At 34.1% G+C, this 27,013-nt stretch overlaps 1 protein-coding gene across 1 annotated transcript in view; it reads right to left on the bottom strand.

The window, feature by feature from the left end:
- Window positions 1-18,574: 18,574 nt before the first annotated feature.
- Window positions 18,575-27,013, bottom strand: part of GBE1 (1,4-alpha-glucan branching enzyme 1) — a 239,461-nt gene continuing 231,022 nt past the window's right edge. The window contains exons 15-16 of the mRNA XM_039878273.1: window positions 24,635-24,752; window positions 18,575-19,342 (exon numbers count right to left, since the gene is read on the bottom strand). Coding sequence (XP_039734207.1) covers window positions 19,286-19,342; window positions 24,635-24,752 — 175 coding nt within the window. The 3' untranslated portion in view covers window positions 18,575-19,285. The remainder of the gene's footprint in view (window positions 19,343-24,634; window positions 24,753-27,013) is intronic.

The raw sequence follows: 27,013 nt of genomic DNA, 5'->3' as shown, positions 1-27,013 counted from the left end.
CTTAGTTATTTAAAGCTTTCCTCAACATATGCAGATATAAAACAATAGCTTTTTGAAAACCAAAATATTTTTACATCAGATGAGACAAGAAAAAATGAATAAAAGTAGAAATACTGCTGCTTTTCATTTCCTTACATGCATTTGTCAGCTAAAGGTTATTTTTTAGGTCAAGAAAATTCTTATGCTAACCCTTCTGATGAAAGAATCAAAGAACCATGTTGAGACTGTTTTTTTTTTTTTTTTTTTAAGAAAAAGAATATTGTAATACTCAGAATGGTAGAAATGTATATAAACATGATGTTACATTTAATTTAAAGTTTATTATTTTATATTTTTGTTTGGTATATACATGTATAATCCACAATTATATATGTGCATGACATAATACCCTTATTTTTTTCATTTATCTAAAATTTTGCTAACCAAGACTTTTTCAAGTCCTAATCCCTTTGTAATGCTTGCAGTGCAACATACAATCTGGAAGACCTCTAGACACTTTTATTCTAGGGGAAAAAAGCATCAAATATTTCATAAAGCTTGAGATACATGGGAACAAATCAGAGAGGTCAAAGGTGTTAGAAGAAATTGGAGAGGGTAGAGTATGAGACTTGATGTATATAGCAAAATAAGCAATTTGATTTTTCTTTCATTTTATCTGTATTATTCCCTGAAAAGGAATACACATACACAGGAACATACACACCTATCAACATGCACACACACACACACACACACACACACACACACACACAGAGCTCACTCTAATTAGAGAAACAGCCATTGGCAGTTTGCTGGGTTTTTTTTTCTTTTTCACAGACAGTTGGCAGAGATCCTAAAAGTAGAAAATATTTGTCTTTATTTTCTTCTCAAATTGTATTCTTGGATATAAAGAATCTACTGAGGTTAAAGATCATGAATATTCTTATACTGTATCTCAAATAGATAAAGGGAGGCGGTAGATTATGGCATGAATTCAGGATTGTAGTTTTGCTTTGTGGTATCATGGGAGATTTGCAAAGGAGTTCAGGATATGAGTATGTATTAAGTATTTCTGGTAACGGCAAAAGTGGCTGGTAGCCATTGAGAAATTATTGGCATCAGGAGTGTAGGTGTGGGAGAGCTTGAAAGAATAATTGTGGTCATACAAAGGTATGTTAAATTTCAGAATTTCAGAGGACTCACAGCAGCTCCTCTTGTCAGATCGTGGAGTATAAATAAAGCAATGACTAAGATATTCATGCTTTAAAATTTTTTGAGAATAATAAGTGATTGGAGAATGACAGCTATGAGGAGGGGTAGAGTGTGGCATGAAACACACACACACACAAAAGTTTTTGCACAAGGGTGGAAGAATAAATATTAGAAAACTGTAATGCTTTTTTTTTATATCATAATGAGAAAGATGCAATTCCTGTTTAGCAGTCATGAAGGGCATTCTGTGAAATATAATGGGTTTGCATTCCCTGGGCTGAGAGCAGTGTCAGGTGAGGCCACTTTCCTGTTGTTTGCTAGCCTCCTACATACTGGCTTGACATTGATACATTACCTTTTAATGAATAAATTCATTGAACAGTCAAGGTGGCAGAGCTAAGTAAATACACTGAACATTTTATTACTCATTAGAGATATTTGGTCATTTCTAAGGTTGGCATGTTGCTGACCGTTTTCACTTCCCATTTTCTTCTGCTAAGCCTTAATACTCAATTGCTTCTTTCTTAAAATGTCTCTTACATTTATATACTTCTCTTCATTTCCTTTTTCTCAGCAGTAGTTCAGAGTTGGAAATCTGTAACTATTTTCTCCAACTCTCACCTATCTCCCTTTAAAGCTTCTATTTGGTTAATCTTTGCAGAATGATGTAATTATCTAATTCCACTATTCGAGAACACTCACAGCATGGATGCTCCACTGGGTACACTATTCAGTTGTATTAAGTCCTTTGTAAATCACATCTTCAGCCTTGTTCCCCACCAAGTCCCACCAAGCATGGTCTATTCTACTCTGGCTGATGCTCTTTCTGTCCTCTGATGTACACTGCTCATGCTCACGTTTGTGTCTTTACTAATGCTGTTTCATCTGTTAATAATTGATCTTGCTTTACTCATTATCAAATCTAAATTCTGCTCTTCTTTGTGGCCAAATTATAATCCAGTTTCCAAAAACATTATCATTTAAAAAATAAGTGGCCTATCCTGATTTCTTCTTTCTCTCAATTTTATATATATAACTATTCTCTTCTTTTGTCTCTCCAAATAGCTTTTAAGCTATTTGAAGGAAAGTATCATATACTTCTTGTCCACTACCACAATGTTCTGGAACATGATATGGTTGATCTATAGCGAATCACACAGAGCTATTACTGTGCTCTCAGTATGTTATCGGAAACACAATACATTTCTTCAATGATTGCCTTGACAGTTTTGAAAAAAATCATCAAATGTTGACTATTTAGTATGAAATTTTTTATGTTGCTCAGTTCTTTTCCATTATTAGAATTTGCCAAAGTACTTCCAAAAGTACTGCTAAAAACTTCTCATAATAAAGTCATCACTAAAGTTATCAAGACCAAAGCACAAATGGACTTTGATTATAGGTGAATATTAACTTTCAAAGAGCAAGCTTTGACTATTCAATTCCTAAGTCTCCATTAAAAGGCACCCCGGTGACCTCAGCCTGAAGCCCCAAGAGAGTCAACTCAATTTATACTTCATAACCTAGGAAGGCCAGATGCTAGTCTACTCAGTTCTGTGGCAGAAAGATATTCAGAAGCATCTGAAGGTCAATCATGAGGAAAAACTCAAGTTCAATAAAAGAACTAAAAAAATGAATAATTTAAAGTGATGCATAACATACCATTTCGTTGCGGTTAATTCTATTTTCCACCTCTTTACTGTAAGACAGTCCAAACATAAGAAATTCTAATTCTTTTCATACCCTGGAAAACATTTTTATGAAGAATTAAGTGTGAAAGTGACTTAGGTTCAAAAGTAATGAAATTATTCCTATGCCTCAAGTTTATATTATAGAAAATCCAGACAAAGTCAATTTCTCCAGTCAAGAAGGAAAGATAGACAATGATGTGTTTCAGGACAGATGACAATTCTGCATAAATATTACATGGATTTTGTCCTGGTTGTTGCTACTGTTTTTTCTCCATTGTCTTTGGGAAGTTAAAGTTATCTGAGTAAATATTCTTGTTTCCTCACCTGCAAAATGAAATAGCTGAATCTGATCAGCTCTCCTAGTCTGAGCCACTGCATAATGAAAATTAAATTATCACTCAGTATATTGGAGTCAGTGAACTGCATTGCATGAACTTTTTGTAGGCAAAATATTAAGGGACTAAATGATACATTTAGATGAAAATTCTTCTACAGGAAAAACTATTTGTTCACATGGCAATTAATCGAGCATATTCTCTGTCACTGTGCTATACAGTGCGTTTGAGTTGAAAAAAGAAAACCATAGCATGAAAGGAATTAAGCTTCAAGTTTTTGTAGTAATATGTTTAGGGAGACAAAACACGCATACACGAAATGTTCATAGCAATGAAATACAACACTTAAAAAAAGATAAGTTGCTAGGAAATGTTAAATGCCATGAGTTCCCAGGAAGGAAACATGAGCAGGTCAAAAAATCAAATTCATCTCAGCTGTTGTACTGAAAACCAATATATACCCACGTGCTAGATGTTTTTTTTCACATTTATCTCCTTTAAGGAAATTCAAAGTGGATTTCGAGCAGGAAGATTTTTGGTTCAAAAGGAGGAATGGAAATTAGAAGTCTGAAGGTGTGACTGCAGAAGCATGAACAGGCTTGCAGGAGCAAAAAGAAGTTTGGAAATCAGGGGGGTGTGGAAGACAATCTGGGGGTGTACACAGAAATTTAAATACTCTTGATTTCTTAAATGCACTCAAATTATTGTCCTCCTGAGACCTCCTTCAGCTTTGCTGTTTAAAGGCAACTTTTTCAAGAGCTTCCTAGAGTGACCTTTCTTGTGACCTGATTCAGCACATAACTAGCAATTACCACATCAAAAGTACTTTCTGACCAAACTTTTTACTAGTTGTGAACTGCTGTGCATCCCAGTGGTAAATTCAGGATAGGTTTACAGCTTGCACTTAAATAAATATATTGTATATATGTGTTTACATAGAGACTTGTTAGCCATATCTTGTTTATGACAATAGTCTCTTGGTCAGCTGCCTTGGCATGCATATGTGTTTTTTTCTCCCACTACCCCTATCGGTGTGCTACAAACAAATTTCTTCATTCCTAGGCCAAAGATTATATTCTGGGAATAGGGTAGTTAAATTCAAAAAAATTACTGTTATAACAACTTCAGCTGTTATACAACATATACCATAACCAAACGGAAATAATTATATGGAAGGAACGATACTTGTAACTTGTACCTTCTAGCTCATTCATCAAAAGACAAAGCTATTAAATTTTATTTCTTTTTTATTTTTTTAAAGGCAAAATCTGCCCTTTTGCACAATAATATTTTTTTTAGTTTTTTTTTAAGCTCTGAGAAAATTTGATAGGAAAGAAATAAAAACAAACTTTACTTAATAATGTCAGAAATGAATCCTATAGAAAAAAGCATAAGATCCAACAATCTGACATAATTCTCTCAAAAAGCGATAAACACATGCAGGGCTTGAAGAGGCACCCTAGAGTTGATAATTATGTATTTCAACTTGAAGATAAAGTATTTGACATCAGTGAACATTCACCAAACATCTATAAAGACAAATTATTTTTAAACAAAAAATTGCTTGTCACTTCTTAATAAATTTGACCTTTGCTATCACCCTGTCCTACAGTCGCTATATACATTCTCAATTCTTTCAACCTGGTTTTACTCTTTTCACTCAGACAGCCTTTTTAACAGTTTTACCTAGCACTAAAAGACCGCTGTCTTGCTTAACGCCTTGCTACATCACTATCCCTCTAGAAATACTACAATTCTTTTCTTCTAACCAAACTTTCAGGTATAGTTAACTGAAATAGAAAAAAAATTCATAAAAATTCAATTTATCCATAGGTCAAAATTCATGTGATTGGACCTAACAGATGAGGGTAAACAACTACTTGACAATTTTTTTAGATATTTTACCAACTCTTATAATGAATATTATAACCATTCTCAACTATTCACAATTTTCTCAACTGGAAGCTGCATTTTTTACTCTTTATGGTGAAGAGTGGTGCTAATGAAGGCTCTACCAATTTTCCTCTTTTTCACCTAAACATCTTACTTTATACCTCCTCCCTCTTTTCTGTTTCTCAGGAAGAATTGTCCTTACTCATGTTCAAATCACACTCAATCTAGTCTCTCAACTCCCGCCCTCTCCACTTCTGAACCTATATCTTCAATTTTTATCTCTCTACTGGCTCCTTCTCTGAAGTAAAATATATACTACTCTCCTTTCCTAAGAAAAGAAACTATGCTTTTTTTTTTTCTCCAGGTGTATTATCAAGCTCTTTTTTCTTTCTCTAACAAACGTCTCAAAAGTATAACCCACATTAGCTACCTGTCAACTGTCCACTGCCTACTCCTCAAATCTTGCCAGTCTCTTTCTCCTCCTATCTCCCAGCATTTTATTGACAGTTTTCAAGAATTATATCTATTGATATTCTAAATGGGAGATCTAACAATGTTTTTTTTTCACCTAGAAATTCTCTCACTTGTCAGCAATATTTCTTACCATTACTTACCTTTTGCCGTTAGTGTTGTTACTTTTATCCTAAACACTTTCTTTTGTTACATAACTTTGCATTTTATGAATTTCTTATGTCTCAGTATGCTGCCATCTATCATTCTCTTGGTTTGTTGTCTCCCACATACCCAATACATACGGGATCTTGGAAAGATGTGAGTTCAGCAATTTTATCTCCTAACTTCATTTATAAACTTTTCGTGGATGGCACTAAAATGTACATTGCTGGTTCCTAAATTTACTGAGATATAGATTGAAATTTGAACAGCCTGCTGGATATTTCCCTATGAATTAGCCTCACCTAAAACTTAAGAGGTTCAAAATCAATAACCTTTTTTTCCCTCAACTTTACTACTCGTTTCTATGTCACTTACTTATATTACTATTTTTCCTCTTTAAATTTTTAAGGTTATCATTGATTTTTATTTTCTTCTTGACTCTAACTTCCCACACCATTACAGAACTTCACCTGGTTGGTCACCAAGACAGATAATGTTTCCATTGCAAGTTTCCAATGTATGAGAATTTTAATTACCATGTTTTAATTAAATAATACAAATTCTAAACAACACAATTCAAATTTCAGTTACTATGGTAAATTAACCAAGTAACTGCATAAAGTTTGAACTTTCTGATAACTCTTCAATCTATAAATCATTGTGTAAACAACAGCTATGCATCATGATCAGTTGCCAATAACATCACTTCTTTCAAAGTATGTCAATGAAGTACATCTGTTATTCAGTTCATGCACAAATTATGTATAGTTGAGTTGATTTCTTGTCTCTCACATTGTAATTTTACAAAAATAGGTAATTGGAAAAGAGAATTTGCCAATAAAGAAGAGAGTTCCGCAAAGAAATAAGTAATAATGCCGGAAGGGAAGTTCAAATCAAATGCAAACAATGTTATAGAAAAAAATTGCTGACCGTTGGGAACATGACACCATCAAGATTCAAGAGACTCTGGATATGTAGCTAGATATTCACTAATCTACGGAAGGTGGGCTTATTGTCATGAAGGAAGAAAGTGGTTGTGACGAAAAGGATAAATGTATCCCAGAGAAAGGATGTTGTTAAAAAACTACATCTACATTAAAGGAATTCTCAGATATTTTATGGCACTGGAAGTTCAATGTATAAAATGTTGGAAGTTGATTTAAACTTAGAAAGGAGTATAGTTCACTAGGCATAGAAAATATATTCTCTTCGTATAGTAAGTTATTTGACAAAAAGGCAAGCACTGTTCAAACTATTCTTGCCATGTTTTATATAAAGAAATCAAACACATTGTCAGTGTTTCAAATGTTTTAAATTACTTCATACTAAATAAATATTAGTTTTGCTATTTTTTCATTTCCCTTTACATTTGTAACCAACAGTAAGAGATTTTAATGCTTTGATAAAAAATTTTTAAAGGCTGAGAAATAAATATATTTTTTCTTCTTGATTATTAAGATCATTTTGTATGGTTTTAGCTCACACAGTCATTTTTATGATTCCTCATTACTGTACAAATTAAGAACTAGATGCACTATTGGTCAGTTTTAGCAGACTTGCACGTGTCTTATGCCATTATATTGGGTGCTCTTGCTCAAGAACTTCTTTACTCAGAGTAAGGGCAACAGCAGATGGCAGAAGGAGAGTTTTGCCAGGAGCTTCTATGTGTTTTGAGAATTATGCACTTCAGTGCTGTAAGTAGCTGTGATTATCAGTAGCAGCTTCTATCAGTAGCAGTATCCGGGGATCCTCCCGAGAAGCACTGGCTTTTGTGTTGCAGAGAGCCAAGTTGATTAGCAGTGGCTTTTCTGCAAGGCTTATATTTTTGGAATTTCTGAAAACCAGAAGTAAACTTTCTTACCTTTGCTTTACCAGCCTTTCCATGTCCCTATAATAAATCATTTTGTATTTGTAATACCGTAGTGATGTCTGTTTTCTTGACTGTCTCTGACGGATGAGATATTTAGCACCAGCAATATTTCCTTGATAAAAAGCCCCCTAAAGATGAGCTTTTGCATTTGATATCTTACCTAGTGAGATCTGGAGGCAGTAGCAACTTTATCATTAGTGGAAAATGGGATGGTAGTCCATAGATGCAGTGGAAAACAGTTACTTAAATTGTCACCTGTATTTACCTGGAACACAGGGCCTAATGAAAGTGAAGATGAGGAGCCCAAATAACTCTTGGAGAAGAATGGCAAGATAGAGATGAGCATATGGACTATGGGGGAAGATGCCTACTTCTGAACATATTGAGATTAAAGTAAGAAAAGTCTCAAGGTTTTACATTCTCAGCTCAAGGCATGATCAGAAAACTAGCCTGAAATAATCTTTTATCTCTTATCTGATGTTGTATCCAAACATCAGACCCCAAATTTAAGGCTATAGTTTGCAAAAGTATAATGCAAGTTAAATTTCCAACTTCACTTCAGTAAAAAGTATGGCATTGCTCTATGTATAAGTCAGAATGAAATGAGAGAGAGAGAGACAGAGACGGAGAAGAAAGCAGAAAGAAAGAAAGAAAGAAAAAGAAAGAAAGGAAGAAAAGAAAGGAAGAAAGGAAGAAAGGAAGAAAGGAAGAAAGGAAGAAAGGAAGGAAGGAAGAAAGGAAGAAAAAGAAGAAAAAAAAGAAAGAAAGAAAGAAAGAAAAGAAAGAAAGAAAGAAAGAAAGAAAGAAAGAAAGAAAGAAAGAAAGAGGAAAAGAAAATTTAAAGAGAAAGAAAGCTCTCTGAGAATTTAAAACACAGAGAATTAAAAGCAGGAACTTAGTTATACTGTTGAAAGAGGGTTAGCATGCATTTAGGGTGACTGATACATGTCCCTATCTATGTACTTTTACTGTAACTATTCTGGCTTCACGCCATCTCTGGAGTAGCAATTGAACTCGGCTTTATAGCTGGTCTCTCGGCCTCCGCCACTTATTATAAAGTACGTTTCAGAGCCTCTTCCTGAGTCACAACTTTATGTGCACCATAACATAATGGCGGAAATTGGCTAATGTTCTGTAGAGTTGCAGGCAAGTCCCAACTTGCAGTAGGATCATGGGAAAAATTTTCCCATGATCAAAATTTTCCCATAAATATAACAAAGGATTTCACATTTTGTTAGCCTTGGAACATTTTGTTCAAAGAAGTGCTTTGTAGAATTATAAACAGATAAAAGTTTAACTGAATGAGGGATCACAGTGCTGTGGAGGCTTACCCACTCTGCAGCCCCAAACTCTTTGCCCCCAGCCTCCTCACAACAAGTTCTTATGGGGACCCCACCACCACCCAACAGCACATTTCAAAAATCACTAGAGTAGTGGATTTTAAGGTCCATTCAGCTCTAAATACTATTATTTTTTTATATTTTATTAATAATTCTTAATGATTATATAATTGGTATGATAGAATATAATTTTCTTAGCTTAAACTTTGATATAAACTGGTTCTAACTTATTATTCCACCATTATTCTTTATCTTTTTCTTCATAGACATTGATCTACTAACTCATGTCTAATGAATTAATATGGATTCAGAGAGCATTCAATGTAATTTCCCACTTCTAATATCCTAAAATCTCTCTCTTTTTTTTTTATATCTATGACCTTATTCACCTACTTAGTTGAATCATATACATTCAAGATCTAGTTCTTGATTTTTTTTCATCAGTTAGAGCATTTAGTTTCATTGATAAGCAAGTCATTTAGGACAGGATTGGCTGCATGTAACAGATAATCCTAAATATATTGGTAAATACATAAGGGCTTATTTTTCTTTTACATAAAATAAAATAAATCCAGAGTAAAGGCAGTCATGGTTGTATTATTGGACCATAATCATCAGGAGTCTAGCATCTTCCATCTTTCCCATCTGCCATCTAGCATGTAAAGTTGCCTCTTGATCTAAGAGGGATGCAGATCTCTAGTCATTTTATCCATACACCAAACAGCTGAGAAGGTAAAGGTTGTTATTAATAAATACCCCAGTTTTTTAAATTTTTCCTTTTAAGAGTCTTCCAGGAAGATCTACCCAATTTCTTTCTTTGCTTGGAATTTAGTCACATGGATAGAAAAATGATATCTTTTGACACCTAAATAATGGTTCTATTATTATGGAAGACAGAAGAATGGACATTGGATAGCAAACTTGTAGACTGCCACAATAACAAATCTACTTGCTCCTTTAAGATTGCAGTCAGTATACTAAATTGTGAAATTCTATTACTTATTTATCTTTACATTCCTATCACCTGGCATAGTAACTCAATACATAAATGAATAATAATGAATGAATAAACAATCATATCTTTTTTCAAACCGACATTTGATAAGCAAGCCAGAATGTGAAGAAGGGGCCCTAGTACATCGTACTGGTCCTAGGATGATGAGAAGTACTATCAAGAACTGGCCAGGGGGGACAATATGATTAGTATCTGGGTGCGCTTCCTCAAAAAAAAAACCAAAAAACAAAAATGAAACTTTACCTTCATTTCCATAACTTTCTGTTAATAAATATAGATTATTTTACCCAAGTTTAATTTTTAGTTTTGCCTAATAGTGAATTTATTTTTTTTCAAATTACCTTCAGATTTGTGATATATTTTTAATATATATGTACAAAGAAATAGAAGTTTGATAAAGCACAAGTAAGAATTTATTGTTTTTGTCACACAAGGAAAATTTATCATTTTTTAAATATACACTTTAAAATGTTTCACACAGTATAATGAAATTTAACTTCTTGCTGTCACAATATTGGACAGAAATCTTCATGAATCTAGACAATCCAGATTTTAGACTAAAGAAATATCAAGGGAAGCTCCTGTACTTTTCATTAGCTCTACATGGTCCCTCAGCAACTAATCACAAAATACGGAAAACACATAGCTAAAGACTATGCCATCACAGCAACACTGTGGTTAAAAATTTATATCCATCAATCAATCTATCTATTGATCTATTTATCTAATCTGTGATCTAGCTATCATCTATGTACTATCTTACTCCAAAAATTGTTTAGATGGCTTACAAATAATTACTGCAATAAGCGATATAAAATTAAACGTAAATGTATGGGTAATAATAATAATAACAAAGGAAAATTAGGGTAACAAAATACCAGATCAAATCAGGACTCAGATAATTAAATGAAATATATATCATGAAATCCTACTCTCTTTCTAGAAGTCAGCCATTAATCTGGTTCTAAGATTTCTCAGTAACTTGGGGAAACTCTCTCCAGAGAACCTTGATATTGGTATTTGGGGACCCAGTCAAACACCAATCAGGAGAATTCTGAACCTAGAAAAATAAGATTGCCCAATAATAGTTAAATTATGAGATCAAGAAATAATTTTAATGGAAATGAAAATAATTTTATTAAGCTGACCTTGAAGAAAAGATACACACCACACACACACACACACACACACACACACACACACACACAGTTTGAAAGATGACTTACCGGTCATGGAAGCATAAAAAAAGAAGAGCAATGTATCTTTAAGTTCTTGTATCTAATCTGTTTTTAAGCAAATATGGTGTTTTTTTCAAGATGTTGAACAGTATTTCTTGTGGAAACAGAATTAAACAATGTTAGAACAGTTTCTTTACTATAGGAATTCTCAGTCTTTAACATTTAATTTGCATTACGATTCTGTAAGGAAGATAAAGTGTGCAAGATTTCACAAACTTAGTTGACAATTATGGCAGATGCTCTGTTGTGTTTTTATTGCGCTGCTTCCTCTTCCTGGACTCAGAAAGATCCCTCATCCCCTGCAGTTAGGTGAGGACAATGTGACTGAATTTTGGCTACTAATGTAGGACAGAAGGAGATTAAACCACTTCCAAGCCTGGGCTTATTCTTATAATTCTTCAGTTTTCTCTTCTTCCATTGTGACTTTGGAGGTCACTTATTTCAGACAGCATAGATGGAGAAGGGTCACCTGCTCTGCACTAAAATTTGATGTGAATAAAAAACACATTTTTCTTTTGTCCAGTTATTAAGATTTTAGGGTTTACTCGTAAGTCCAGCCTAGCTTCATCTACCTGATTGTAATCGAGCTCCTAATTTTAAGAGAATATAATATCTTATTTTTTAATGTGACATGTTGCTCCAAGACAAAGGGTTGAAAAATATATGCCCAAGTGTCTGAATAAATTATCGTGTCTATAAAATTATTACTAAGTTAACTGTGGAAGAAGTTTTACCCAAAATCCTGAGTCTCGGTTTTAAGATGTTTTATTTGCTCACTCGGAGGTCACTATTCAAATAAGCATAATATCTCGGCAGAAGTGATCCAACGCAGACCGATGAGACATAACTTTCAAACATTTACTTCCATGTAGTCATAATTTGGGACCTGGGCTTTGCTACTCAGGGAAGAAGATGGTGATAGGATGATTGATTATCACTACTTCTGTCACTTTAGAAAATTGCAGTCAGAATCTTAGGCTGCTAATCTTGGTCTCTTTTTAGTCTTTGTCTCCCTGAAACATTGGGTGGGATTTGTTGTAACACTACATTTCCTCTGTAAAGGAGAATTGTCTGTTCAGGCATCTGCCTTCTTTTACACAATTAAAACATATATTAATTAAACTCTACATCATATATGGATTTCATTAGTTTTCCCCTAATGTTTCTTTTCTGTTCTAGAATCCCATCTTGGATACTTTAATACACACAGCCAACTCTGGGCTGTAACAATTTTTTAGATTTACATTGTCTGGCATTCTCTTATCGGGGCAGGCATCCCTGTGATGGTTACTCTTATATGTAAACTAGGCTAGACTATAATAAACAATTTTTTAACCACACACGAATCTACGTGCTGCTGTGAAGGTATCTTGTAGATATGGTGGTGAACATACCACCATAACTGAGGTTTTCCTAAGAAGATTTTTTACCTCAAGACTGCAGTATCAACTGTTGCCCAAGTTTCAAGTGTGCTAACCTGCCCTACAGGTTTTGGACTTGCCAGTCTCCATAATTATGTGAGCTGATGTCTTAAAATAGATCTCTTTATATATACTTTATATATATTACATAAACAGGTATACACACATACATAGAATCACATGTAATAATCTCTCAATTTGTTGATTTTTTTAATGATGTTTTTCTTGTGGTTAGACTAGAGTTATAGGTCAGTGATTGTATTTTTGCTATTATCATCACATCTTACCAAGAGTACATACTATCAGTATGACTTACTGATGATGCCAACCATGACCAGCTGGCTGAGGCAATTTTCTAGGTTTTTCCATTGTAATTTACTTCCCCTTTCCTTACTCTGCTCTTTAGTAGATGGTCACTAAGAGCAATCCATACACAATGGAGAGAGGTGGGGATGGGGAGAATTAAGCTCTACCTTCTTGAGGAGATTATCTACAAAAATTACTTAGCATTCTCCTGCACAAGATATTTGTCTCTTCTCCGCCTCTTATTTATATACTCAATCATTTATTTATATTGGTATAAATTCATGAATGCTTTATATTTTATGCAATAATAATTTATTTTGCTGCTCAAATTATTTCAGGTGTGGACATTGGGTGCCCTCATTTGGCTCAGGTAGCCTTTGGGCAAGCTCCCATTCTTCTGGTTTGGGGCACTCCCTTACTTTCTGGCAGTACAAGAAGCTCCAGGCTCATCCTGTATATTCCCTGTCCAGCCCTAGAATCAGCCATTTCTCTAAGGGATCCTGGTTCCTTTTCTTGGAGACCAGCATTAGAAAGCAGAATCTGGGAGCTGGCTTCATGATCTTTTAACTTTATTTTTGTGCAACACATGACAAAACTAATTCCTGGAACTTGAATACTATCGTACAAAACAGTATAGTGTGAGCATTACGAGGCCCCGTTGGACTTCAAATGTCATTCCCTATCCCCACCGAAGACATCCAAATCTAATTAAAGACAAATAATACAAAGAGCCAAATTTTGATCCCTGATCTGGAGATCATCAATGATCCATTATGGAAGACAACATAGTGTAGTGAGATGAGCATGAGCTTGGACTCAAACGAGAATAATTGCCATCATGTTGCAGAGTTTAAGAAACGCAGCGATAATGTGCATAAAGTGCCAGCATGGGAAATAGTAAAGAGAAAGTACTCAATACATTACAGCCAATACAGTATGTCTTTAAAAAAATATCTCCATTTTGTAAAGATTTATGCATTCTACTGCTGTTTCTAGAGCTGAGTGATTCCCACTTAACATAAGAAAGAATAGAAAAGATAGTGACTCTATGTGTGTACGTGGGGGGACTTCTATAGCATATGATTGGTTTTAATCAATAGTTGACAACATTGCTAGAGGCATTTGTGAAATGAAATTACATACAGTGTTTTTCATCATTTACATTACTGAAGTGAATAGAAAGTGACACTACAAACTCAGTTAAAAAGAATCTCTAGTGGACATAAATAAAGAAATAATAAAGGTATTTCATTTCCTTCCTCTTTTTTTCTACAGGGAAAAAAACAAAAGACTAATAGCTGAATAGTTTGAGGTGAGAAATGTTCTAAAGGAATTGAAACATATACTGTATTTCATTCTAAGATTTAACTTCTTCAAATCCAAATAAAATTGCTTGTTTAGGTATCTAAAATTGAGTATGAGTATCATACACAGAAATCAAATGATTCATTAATCAAGATAAATACTGGAATCAGTGAACTTTCTGGGTTTTCATTTTACTACATATGCTATAAATACATATATGTTGGACGAACTTATTCATACATATGCTATAAATACATATATGTTGGACGAACTTATTCATACATCTGCAGATTTCTATTTCATCTATTACCTTAAATAGGATAGCACAAACAATTTGAACAATTTTATTTAATTTATATCCTTGTGTGGAAAAGTAATTTACCATGATATCGTGTCTTATTGTAAGTACAGTGTCCCTGGGTATTAGCGAGAAATTGGTTCCAGGACTCGCTGTGGATACCAAAATCCACAGATGCTCAAGTCTCTTAGATCTCGAATCTGTAGATGTGGACCCCATGAATACAGAGACTCACTGTAGCAGACAACTGTGGAAATTGCAGGTCAATGGTTGATATCACACTCCCGTCTTCAGGAAATTAATATTTAGTTGTGTAAACATTTACTTAATGATGATGCGTGTATCCAATTATAGACTTTAAAGCCAAAAAATGATGGGCCAAAATGTTTCTTAACCTCTGAGCTGTCTTTTGCAGTCTTGTTTTCATAGTCATTTATTCCTTCTGCTAGTATTATATACTGGGCTGTGAGCAGAAGGGGAAGAGAGAAATAGAGACCCTCAACACCTGGTTGCTTTGCCTCCCTGAAGGGCACCTGTGGGTATTTCATTCTATACACAGTTTAATCTGCCCCATAAATTACCATCGAGACGTTGTTAATTTTGATTCACAAGGCTGGGTTATACAAGTGCAAAGTCTGAGAGTGGCTGACACACTAAGAGGTAGTACACTGATCACAGGGGAATGGAAGTCATGGTGACATCCTAGTGCACTCAGAGAAAAAGCTAAAATGAGCAAAAGCAGCAGTGGAGGAGGATTGATGTTTTGGTCACCTGCAGTGTTGGAAGAAATGCAAAATCCCCTTCCCTGGAAAACAGCTTACACCTTCCTGCCTGGGAGATTGTGGAGAACTCAGTGAAGAAGCCTTGGAGGACAGACAGCTGGTGGGGAGAGTGTGTTCCTGACAACACACTTGGAAGATGTCTCCAAACACTGACTCACCATCCATGTAGCTATTGATCAAATAACATTTATAAAACCCACAACAATGACTTTTTTCTTTTTCCTTATAATTTGTCTTATAACCCTGAATAAGAACAAAGAGTCACTGAGTGCTTTCTAAAATGAGACACTGGGAGTAAAGAGCTGTAACTTGAACTGAGGTCTTTGACCATTATGTTAACTGTTCTGTGAAAATACAATGCCGGCTTCTAGGTGAAATGGTCGACAGTGTACGTGAGGGCCAAATACCTCTCTCTGGTCCAGCAGAAGTGACAAGAAAAACTATAAGTCATAAGTAAACTAAACTTCTGAATGACATGCCCTTAGCATAAACATATCTATCATAAAGCACATTTTTCCATGTAAATAAACATTATTTTCTACATGGTTTTTGCCAAGAGTTAAAAATCCAAATGTTTCAAATTAGAGACAAAAACACTTATAGCTACTGTATCTTAATTTCTCTCACTACCAATTAAGAAATTCTGCCCTACAGTATGAATGTTTCTCTGCGATTCTCTACAAATCACCATTAATAAGCTAGTAAAGCAGAAAAATTAGTAGGGAGTTCATTTGATTTCTTTGCCCCTGAAGGCTGGCTTTAGTGAGAAAATTTATCTACATTTCAATTTTAATGCATTATGAATGATAAATGAACTCTACTGAATAAAGGACATGACATTGCTATGCCTTAGATTTCTATTTTCTTTCAACAAAATATTCTACCTTGCAAAGTTCATAGCTCAGTGTTTGCCTCCCTATAAGAAGCATACATATTAATGAAACCCACGATTCTAAAAAAACTCAATTTAGGATATGATGCAATAAGGGAAAAAAGGCAAGAAAAACGTCTGAGACGTGCAAGCCCATTTAGAAAGCAGCTTCACTGTTTTGGTTTCTATCAGGTATGTCTGCTCTGGCTGCTTCTAGACAGGGACAGCAACAGGAAACCGATTTTACATTGCTTTAATCACCAGGTTCGAGGGCTGCAGGATCAGAACAGTGAAAAGGCATCTGCCCTGACGTTGCATGCTGAACACAAGAGGAAAACACATTACCCTTCACAGCTCCCCCAGATCTGTTTGCACTCTCCCCTGTATTCTTTGAAGAATAGGCTCCTTATTCAGACAACCTCTAGTATGATCCCGCATAGCAATGGCTATAACCCTGACGGGTGACAAATGTTGAATTGATATTGCTAGGGGAGTGCTTGAGACTGAGGAAACAAAACCTGCATTCTTTCACTGTTGCCACCAGAAAGTCAATTTATTGTCACTGGTTATTTTTTGAACTTGAGGAACATGATGGCTAAATTCCTCATTTTATGTTAAGAGATGAATACACCAGCTAAGAACAGGACAAAGTGAGAAACATCAAATGTACAAAAAATAATATATGAACAGAGTTGACCCTCAGAGTTCAAGTGTTATTAAGTGGGAAGCATTCCAGGAAAAATGTTTACAGTTCAGTCTCTGACTGTTAAAAACTATGGAATTTCCTGAGTAAGCTAATATTAAAATAAAACACTAAGCATCATTAGCATTAGGAGTAAATTCTATTTTGAATAATTATCAGCACTCACTTGCTGATATTAAAAAATGATGACAAGAAATATGTAGTCATCTATGTTTTCTAGAACATAAAAAGTTAAAACAGTAAAAATACTTATTCTAAGAGTCAGCAAAGATAGGTCATTCTCGCTTTTGATGTTGGTAATAAACAAATAAGAAGGAAAAAATATAAAGCACACAGAGTAAAATTTTGCATCTCCCTATTGTGATTACTAAAAATGTTTAACCAATGACAAGAAAGCACTGCTCATCAGATTACATGATGATGATGAGAATGTTACTGATGTAACGAAGACCTAAAGTGAAATATACTATAATATTGGAATGTTCTATAAGAACTGTCTGTTATGATAGGAAAAAATAAACCCCACTACATCTGTTTTGGATTCTTAATATTTTATTAGTTTGCATTTATTTTTATAATTCCTACCGAGCAGCATCCATTTATTGTTCTTCTTTGCAGGGGAACACTTGATAAAGGCAATTAACATTACATTGTTAAATGTGAACTTTAGACTGAAATCTAAAGAATATATTAGTGAGGTCAATTAATATAATGGAAATATAGCATATAATTACTCTGGTCTATCTGACTTTGCCACAGAGGTCACAAAGGAAAGAAAATGGGTTCTAGGTATGAAGTAATTTCTTGTCATTTTTAAAGAGCCATATTAAAAAATTAGCATCTCTCTTCATACATAAGCAATTATGTATGAAGTAGCACATGAAAAATCACAGTTGCACATCATGTTATCAATAACAGATGTAGTACATAAATCATGGCAGTGCTAAGATATTAATAACAACCCTGTAATGAGACGAATATCACGGAAAGCTTTCAGTCATCTTTCCTAGCCTGTATCAGCATCAATTATCATTGCTGATTCTTTCAAGAAATCAAACTATGACTCTACTTTGAAGTTAAAGCAAATAACACATTTAAGACCCAGTCAAGGCTTTACTTGAAAAAGTTATAAAGAAGATGGTTAATATATAGGTTTAGTTATAAAATCTCTTTTGCTAGTCTCATCAATTGCTGAATCAGTTTTTAATAGAAAGACTTTCAAGTACTCCTTATTAGTCATGAATAACCAGGCTAAAAACAAACAAAAAACAGTATTAATGTGAAGAAAAAAAATTAAATCTTTTTTGTTTTAAAAAGTGACTGATACTTTATGTCTTTTAAGTGCATTATAATTTCTTGGTCATGAATAAGTTATATATCAAAGATTTTAGACCTGTAGCTTACTATTTCATAATCCAAGGGGCAATTTCATGATTGAGTATCCCACTGAGTTAAGATGGTAAATTCAGCTTCTACAAGTGCTCAAGTTTACAGCGGGGGAGTAGTTTAGATATCTGAATTGATTAATATAATTTCAAGTTACAAAACAGTACCTAAAGAAAAAAATATTATTAACCTCCACAGTCCACCATGCACATATGCATGGTATGTGGGGAAGGTATCAGAGTTGAGACAGGCATTTTAATACTCATTCTCAATCAATCCCAATAATAGTAGAGAAAAATAAACATTAGCAAAGACAATTTTGCAATTTTTTTTTTATTGACTGAAAGTAAAAGATACTTTCTGAAATGTTACAATTACCAATTCAGGCCTTCAGAAAGAGATATCGGCATCAACCAAGATACTACGCAAACAAGAGATTACAATAAAACTTATGCAAAATGAAGCATGTATAAGTTCATAGATAATGACTTTTATATTAGCTATATAGAATTTTTAATTTTATATTATTGCTACATATTTAGTACAGTATTTCTAAAAACAGTTTGAAAAAAAAAAACCATTATAACGATCTTGGTACCATGTAATTTAAATTGAGATATTAGAACAAAGCCACCAGATATCCACCTTAAACAAAATATTGTATACATTCAACAGAAATAATCATGTATGACACATGATTCAAATTTGAACTTAAAAGCATCAAATAATTGGCCAGGTAAATAAAGCTGTTTAAAGACATTATATATTATACTTCATTTCAGAATCCTAGTTGCTTAGATATCTGGAAAATATGGTCTAGAATCCCAGAAATTTAAAAAATATTCCCCTCTACTTCTTAAAAAAAGTTTGATATTCATTTGCATAAACCAATATTGAATTTCAAACATTTGATGTTTTGGCTAGACACTGTATTTTGAAATGCTTACACATTATAAGCAATGTGACAAAGAGAACAGGAAAACAAAACACACATCTTCCGCCTGTGAGGCTGAATGCACGTCTCCTCAGTTAGGCAGGTCCACGTTCTGAAGGATGAGGGCCACTCGGCTTGGAATGTATACCTAAGTCGACAGAATCATGTCAGTGTGATTGAAAGAAATACTGAATGTGATATCATTAAGTACAGAGACATGATACCCTCTAATATTTGCTTAAAGTTACAGTTATCTTTACAATTCTACCGGCTCTAGGAGATGCCGTTTTACAGTTCCAACAGTTCTGGCATCAATGTGAGACTCCATTAAAGCAACTGTCACTAGAAGGCTCCATATGCTTTATGAAAACCAATGTTCCTCGGACACGAGGGATATACCAGGCATTCATGGCTGTTCAGGCACCATCAGGTGGTAAAAAAAGGCTGCCCCACAGGTCACAACGTCAGGCTATGCAAGTGAATAAAAGTAATATACAAAACACTGCTTTACATCGAGACACTTCTTTATCATCCTGTTCTTTTGTTTTCACCTGTCATTTTAAGAACAAAAACTTAAATGTAATGTATGGGGGACTCTCACAACTTTAAGACAATCAAAAAGCTTGCTACTGCACTTAAAAAACAATATACATCTTTTTCATACCCTGCAGAGTCTTGACTCTGCTCCTCCTTGCATAAATACATCTCTCATCTCAGCTCAAAGCATTGTCTCTTCTCCCCTCATTCACAAAGCTCCAGCTACAGGGGTCTTTCATTTCCTTAAATGTGTCAGTCACACCCTTCTCTTTCTGTGGGTCTTTTACCATGCTCTTCCCTCTGCTCAGAACACCCTTTACTTCACGATTTCCTTATCTCTTGGATCTTGAAATATCCAAGCTCCACAAAGAGGTGTTCCTTGATAACACTTCTCCATTTCATTTTCTATCACAGCACCATTTTTGTTTCTTTCTGAATATTTAACATAATTTGTGATTTTTTTCAAGTTATGATCAATTCTCCCCACTAGACTCTGAGCTATATGGGGGCGGAGGCCAAGGATGTTCATATTTCTAACTCTTAGTAGGTGCCAATAGACAAAGCAAGTGCCAATGATGATTAAATGAAAAAATAAATAATGAATAAAGAAACAACAGTGGGATTAATATATGCATTGAATGAGACTATTATATGTCTAATGCATCTCAATGCTGCAAATGAACACAATGTTTTCCCTTAAGTTTCCTGCGATAAAGAACTCTTACAACTCTTAAAAAATCAAAATACTAATATAGTTTGTTAGTTTTGATCATTAAAGATGCAGTTTTAAAATAATGACATTTTGAGAAATTTGTATTATGAATTTAATAACTATTCTAGTTTTTATAAATTTCGTTGTTACTCTCTTACTGTGCCTAATTCATAAACTTCATCAAAGGCATGCATGTATAGGGAAAAAAAAATAGTATGTATAGGGTTTGGTACTATCCATGGTTTCAGGCATCCGCTAGGGGCCTTGGAACATATCCCCTTTGATTAAGGATGACTACTGTACACAGATCTACTTCTTAATGATAAGGAGCCTAACTGGTAAAGTAATAAATGATAAAACTATTGCACTATTCACTTTTCACTGCTGAGAATGTTTGAGTTACTGTAAAGGAATCTAATTAGTTTCATTTCAGGTTCAATAATCTCTGTTCTTCCATTTGTGCTCAAAATTCTAATTTATGAAGCAGAATAAGAAAGCCACCCCACCCCACCCTGCCCTTGGCCTCCAGTACACTGATTAATATATAGGTTAACATATAAGTTCCTGTATCAAGAATGAAAATACAGAGTAATGATTATCCTAAATCAGACTTTTCAATAAAAGCCAGTAAAGCAGAATGGAGAAGAAGTTCTGCCCTATTGCTTCTTGGCATTTGTGAGCTACTCTGACCTTAGGAAACACGTTTCAGCGGTAGTATGCATACAGTTCTCTGATTTTACAGTTTCAACTGATGAAGCACATACAGATGATGCTGGAGAGGTACCTGCTGATGCTGCAACATGTATGGCATGTATGGCTATTTTAAGATTTCTTCGAGCTCTATTTGTTGCTATCTTTGAAAACAGATTTGATACTTATTCAGCAGATCCTTTGGATTATTGAGCTTGCAAATTAAGCTTTAGCAAATACTGTGAACTAGTTATGATGGACAGACATTTCATGGAAAAAGGAAAAGTTACATTTTTGACCCTCTTTCCCCTCTCTATTCCAGGTATGTGGGAGGTAGAAGTGATCTCTCATTAGTGGTGGAATGAGACCTATAGCACTTATCTTCAAGAAGTCTGACTGCATCCCAGCACATAAGAACTAATTTAATAAAGAGTACCATTATAATGAGGCATTCTTATAATAGGTATGTTTTTTAAATGTATTTTTCCCTCTGGCTCTTTGAAGAATAACTCTTGCAAGGAAGAATCTGTTTGATGGGGTTTTCTGGTCTACATGGGCTCCCTTATTCTTATATTAAAACCAGTGATCACTACGTCTGGAGCCTAAAGACTTATTTAAATGAATAATTCCTGAAGCACCTGTAGTCATAAAAAACAAATGCTGCTGCTGCTGCTGGGAAGACAGAATTAATCTTTATCTTTCTGACCAAGTTGAATCAGAATTCTATTACAGGCAGTGGTTAAGCTCTATTCTATTTCCCAGGTGCTTGCAGTGCTATATTCCTCTACATGTTATCAAGACATGTGATTCTCCATTGCAGTTGTGAATTTAGAATTGTACATTCCATATTTGCAAAATCAATGCAATTAGTGCTTGAAAATTATCTTCTGGCTGTTGCTACCATTGGTTAGTTAGCTTATTTTAATTGTGACAGAATATCTTTGCTCTTACAAAAACTGAAAGGATGCCAAGGTATTTTGTGCCCACCCCCAAATCTTGTGGGTCTATACCTAAGATTATAATTTTAGGTATAAGTCTTCTTAATTGTGTGCCCTCAAATCATGTAGTGTCTTGACATCCTTAAAATACCTAAAAAAATGATTGAATAGCCATGACAATAACTTTAAAATAGATTTGTAAAAGCATTTTGCAGTTTCCAAAAAAAAAGCTTGGCCTTGCTAATGAATTCGTGCGTCCTAAGAATCTCTTGCTGTAGAGAGGATACTATTACTAATCCTCTTATACAGATGGGGGAAACTGAGGCAGCACCAAAAGGTTAAAATACTCAAGTTCTTGTAGCTAGTAAATGGAAGACTAGGGGATTGGTCCCAAGTTCTCTGTCACAACATTCTGTGGTCTTTTCACTAAAATAAGAATTTCACTACATAAGAATTTTGCTGTCTGAATCTTTCTCTTTTATGTCTGGTTTCATTGGTTAAAGTTCAGCCTTAGAGCAATTGGTTGCTGCTTCTCTATGACTCCTTTTTACAAGCTGAATTATCTTCCCTAACCCTTGAACGGTCACTAACTCTGGTTATTTCAGAGCTTTAAGATAATTTTATTATTCATTTCCAAAATGATTTTTGTCCATCTTAGGTTATATGGCAAAATTGAGTGTTCTGACGAACTTCAGCAATCATTCTTTGAAGAAAGAATGTGATAGCACCTTTGCGTTCTCCCTCTTAAAAATGCACAGGTATTTATATCTAAAGATATATCAATATCACCATTGACACTACCCATATGCACACATACACTGAGGGTAAAACCTAAATCCCCTGTGGCTGTTGTACTTTCTTCAGAGTGCATAATCAACAACTTGATCTTGTTCATCCCAGATCTCTTTCATTTATTTTATGTCACTGTCTTTGGCACATCAATTCTGTGCAGAATGTGGTGGCTTACAAAGTGAGGTGCTGGCACCATTTTAAGAGGTGAGAATACAGTAGAAAAATGAGGAAGTCAGTGTCCCATATAGATTCTCCTGCTTGACTTATACCTAAACTGAAGAAAAATTAAAGAATTTAACAGCTTATAATAAAGCTGAATACATCCTGGCCTCATGAAAGAGAAACAAATCTTAATCCAACACCTCTCATGGTTAAAAAATGCAGATTTGAGACAGAGAGATAGAAGAATACGGAGAGGATGAGAGAGAGAGAGAGACAGAGAGAGACAGAGAGAGACAGAGAGACACATAGAGAGAAGAGGAGAGAGAGAGAGAGAGAGAGAGAGAGAGAGAGAGAGAGAGAGAGAGAGAGAGAGAGAGAGAGAGAGAGAGACAGGCGTATGACTAATCAGGAAAAGGGGAAAAAAATAGAACGCAGACGTGGACTTGAGCATATCATCTGGCCAAAAGTAGTAAACAAAGAGTTCTTTCATATCTGGAGAGTTTCTAAATTCTACATTTTTAAGAGAATTTAAACCTAGTAATTTAAAGCAAGATTCTTTCATTTATGTTAATAACAGAAATATATATATATATAAAATTATATATATATGTAGAATTATATATATATATAATTTTATATATATAATTTTAATGCTTTCCTCAGTAATATGAAGAAACCAGAAAATTTTACAACTAAAATGAATTCAGTATTTAATTGACTACCTGAAAAAAAAAGATATATTTTTATTGATCATTTTAAAGTATTTTAAATTAAACTTCATTAGGCAGTCAATAATGTAGAAATCTGCTTAATGTAAACTGTTACAGAGAAAGCAAGAACAGAAGGGAAGTAAATTGTAGCATTAAAAATAGAAATGTTCAAAATAGAAATGAAAATTTTAAAATGCCTTATTATTTTTGAGAAATAATTTTTAATCCTATTAATATTCAAACTTCCCCAACTGTACACCAAAAATTTCCTACTGTAAGTTTTTCCAAATCCAATTCAGTCCAGTACCATAAACTGCATCTGGTTCTTCAGCACAGTTCTCCTTCTCTATCCACCCCAACCCTATATTTTTTCATGTTGCTTATTTGTTATTTCTTTAGACAAAAACATCACTTTCTATAGTGATAGAAATTTTGAATACAAATTTGAAAAACCAATAAGAATTCAACAAATATATAATTTGAGGGAAGACATTTTAGGGAGAGGGTACAATATGTCCCAGTAAGGAACATATGAAAAACCTCATTTTTTATGGAGCTGTAGGTAATTATGGATGACTGGAATTCAGGAAGAATCTACAGGAATTTGTACTAGAAAAGTAGATTTGCAAGTCAACTGCAAGAACATAGACTACTGTGTAAATGATGGAAGGCCATTAAAGAGTTATAGAGAAACGACAGGATTTTACTTGGGTTTTAGAAAGATGATCCCAGTGGCAGTAGGGAGAATAAATTCTATCTAAGTAATAGAAACTGATAACCATCCTTTAAAGTAAACATTAAATTAATAAAAATTTTAGTTTTTTTTCTAAAAAAAAGAGAGCATTTTAAAAATAGAGAATTAAATTTAAATACAACGAAAAGAGTTTAACCTTACTTACCAAAAGAGAATAGGAAAGCCCGTTATGTTCAAAAGCCTCAGAAAAGAAATCGGTGTTGTGGTCCAATCTCTGGTGTCCTCCATATTCAGCTGCATCTGAATCTAGCACAATTTTGAATGTACAGTTCTTAAGGAATCAGAACAGTTCAGAAATTGAATAAGATATTATAAAATATATTCTGAGGCAGCAATTTAAAAGTGAGTATTTCAAATACTGTGACATCATAATTTGTGTCACTCATTCTTCTAAAATTTCACAGGTTCTCATGTCCTAAAGGGGCTTTTCATAAGATATCTAGTCTACACCCCCATGGGATATTTGTTATTCTTCTATCGTAACTCATCACATGATCATTCAGCCTGGGACTGAATATACCTATTTATGGAGAATCAGCTTTCTTCTTAAGGCAACCCATTCCATTTGCTAGAAATTCTCTACCACAGTAAACAGAAATTTGACTCCTTGGAACTATTTCTACCCAGAAAATCCATAAAGAATAAGTTCAAAATACAATAACCTTTCAAATATTTAACAAAAGCGATGTTATCGCCATGTGTCCGCTATGCATAAATACATATTAAATACATCTCAGAACTTTTGATCATCCTTCATTTGATATGGCTTTTTACTCCTTGCAATCTCTGAATTCATTCCAGTTTTCCAGATCCTGGCTATTAAAGTAAGGAACACAGAAGTGAACCAAGTATCCACGTGTGGTTTAAAAAGTACAGAAGCAAGCAGGCTTACTCTTCCCGCTGGTTACAGGCAGCATGTTATTAACACAGAAGACCATGTAAACCTACTATCCATCGTTCCACAGGTGGATTCATGTTGCAATCATGTGATCTGCTACAATGTGACATCTGATTTTTCACAGTGAGTTATTAAACCTGTTAGCATTACCATATTTACAACAAAATAAAAGCTATGGTTATTATGTTCAAATTTATTATACTGAGAATGTCTAGACATGACACTTTGATACAAAACTCCCTAAGAAAATATGTATCGGTACTTAGAAATCTTAAATTTCTTCTAGCCTAAGGAGGGATATAGATAGATTTAAGTGTTTTTGTGTTTTCCTTTCCTGCTTGGTAAATCTTTAATCTCAGAAATGTTTGTATATTTTCATTACAGCAAAAATTATCACATTAAAAGTACATATAGGTAATAAACAAAGACCACCATTTTCATGCCTAGGAAACCCTGTCTAGGTAGGAGATAGAGATGGATTTCCTACAGGAACTTTTGCTGGAAGTAGTGGCTCCATTTCAGTCAATCCAGTACAGCCTGCTCTGATTCATACTGAAACTGATAATAAACATATTAATGTGTTTAAAGGAGAAAGAAACACAGAGAGATTGAGATTCAAAAGATTAATATCAAGAATAGGCACATTCTAAAGTCACTCAATACAGCTGGAAATGACTTGAACATACCAACTTATTTAATGGTGAAATATGGATAGTGAAAATAATTGGAGATGTAGTAAATAAATATTAAGAAGTATTGTGGAATGAAAGAAATTAAAAGTTTAGCTTTCCTTTCTTCATCCTAGTTCATTAAATACTTGCACAAATCTTCAAAAAGCAAAAACAAAACCAAGACTATAGTTTAGAGAAAAAAATGTCTTAGAATACTTTTTAAGACTTCAAAATAAAATATCAACTATTAAATTACTGGTTAACAGCATAGATTATTGGTAGTAGTGTCTGAGGAAAGCAAGTGTATCATCAAAAGCAGTGGATCCCAACCTGTGAGATGACAATCACTGGTAGTCATGTTATTATAACGAACTCATTGAATGATTAAATTACTGGTTAACAGCATAGATTATTGGTAGTAGTGTCTGAGGAAAGCAAGTGTATCATCAAAAGCAGTGGATCCCAACCTGTGAGATGACAATCACTGGTAGTCATGTTATTATAAGGAACTCAATGAGTAATTATGTTGTGATAAGGGACTGGGAATCTATATGCACATTAGACAGTGTCTGAGGACTAAATTCTGTTATTATACACATTTAATACTATATTTCAAATAATGTGCATGTTTTTTGATTAATAAAATGCAGATTCGTTTAAAAAGTTGAAATTTAAAGTAAGTTTTTGCCTATATATTTTCTTGATCAAGGATACTGAAAGAACAATTGTTTTTGACACTGAAAGGGATCATCATACTTAAAAATAGAATCTATTCACACACACACACACACACACACACACACACGCGCGCGCGCGCGTAATTTGTAGCCATAAAGGAAAAGCTAACAAAACCCATAATGAAAGTTTTGAAACATCACTTTAGACCTATTTATCTGATCTAAAGAAACAATTCTGCTGTAGCCACTTTTAGAATTACCCAGCCCTGTTATTACCC

The sequence above is a fragment of the Pteropus medius genome, unplaced genomic scaffold (genome assembly GCF_902729225.1).
Source record: "Pteropus medius unplaced genomic scaffold, Ma_sr-lr_union100, whole genome shotgun sequence".
In the NCBI taxonomy this organism is placed as follows: Eukaryota; Metazoa; Chordata; class Mammalia; order Chiroptera; family Pteropodidae; genus Pteropus; species Pteropus medius.
The sequence above is the reverse complement of the archived record's forward strand: the minus strand, read 5'-3'. Positions and strand labels throughout refer to the sequence as shown.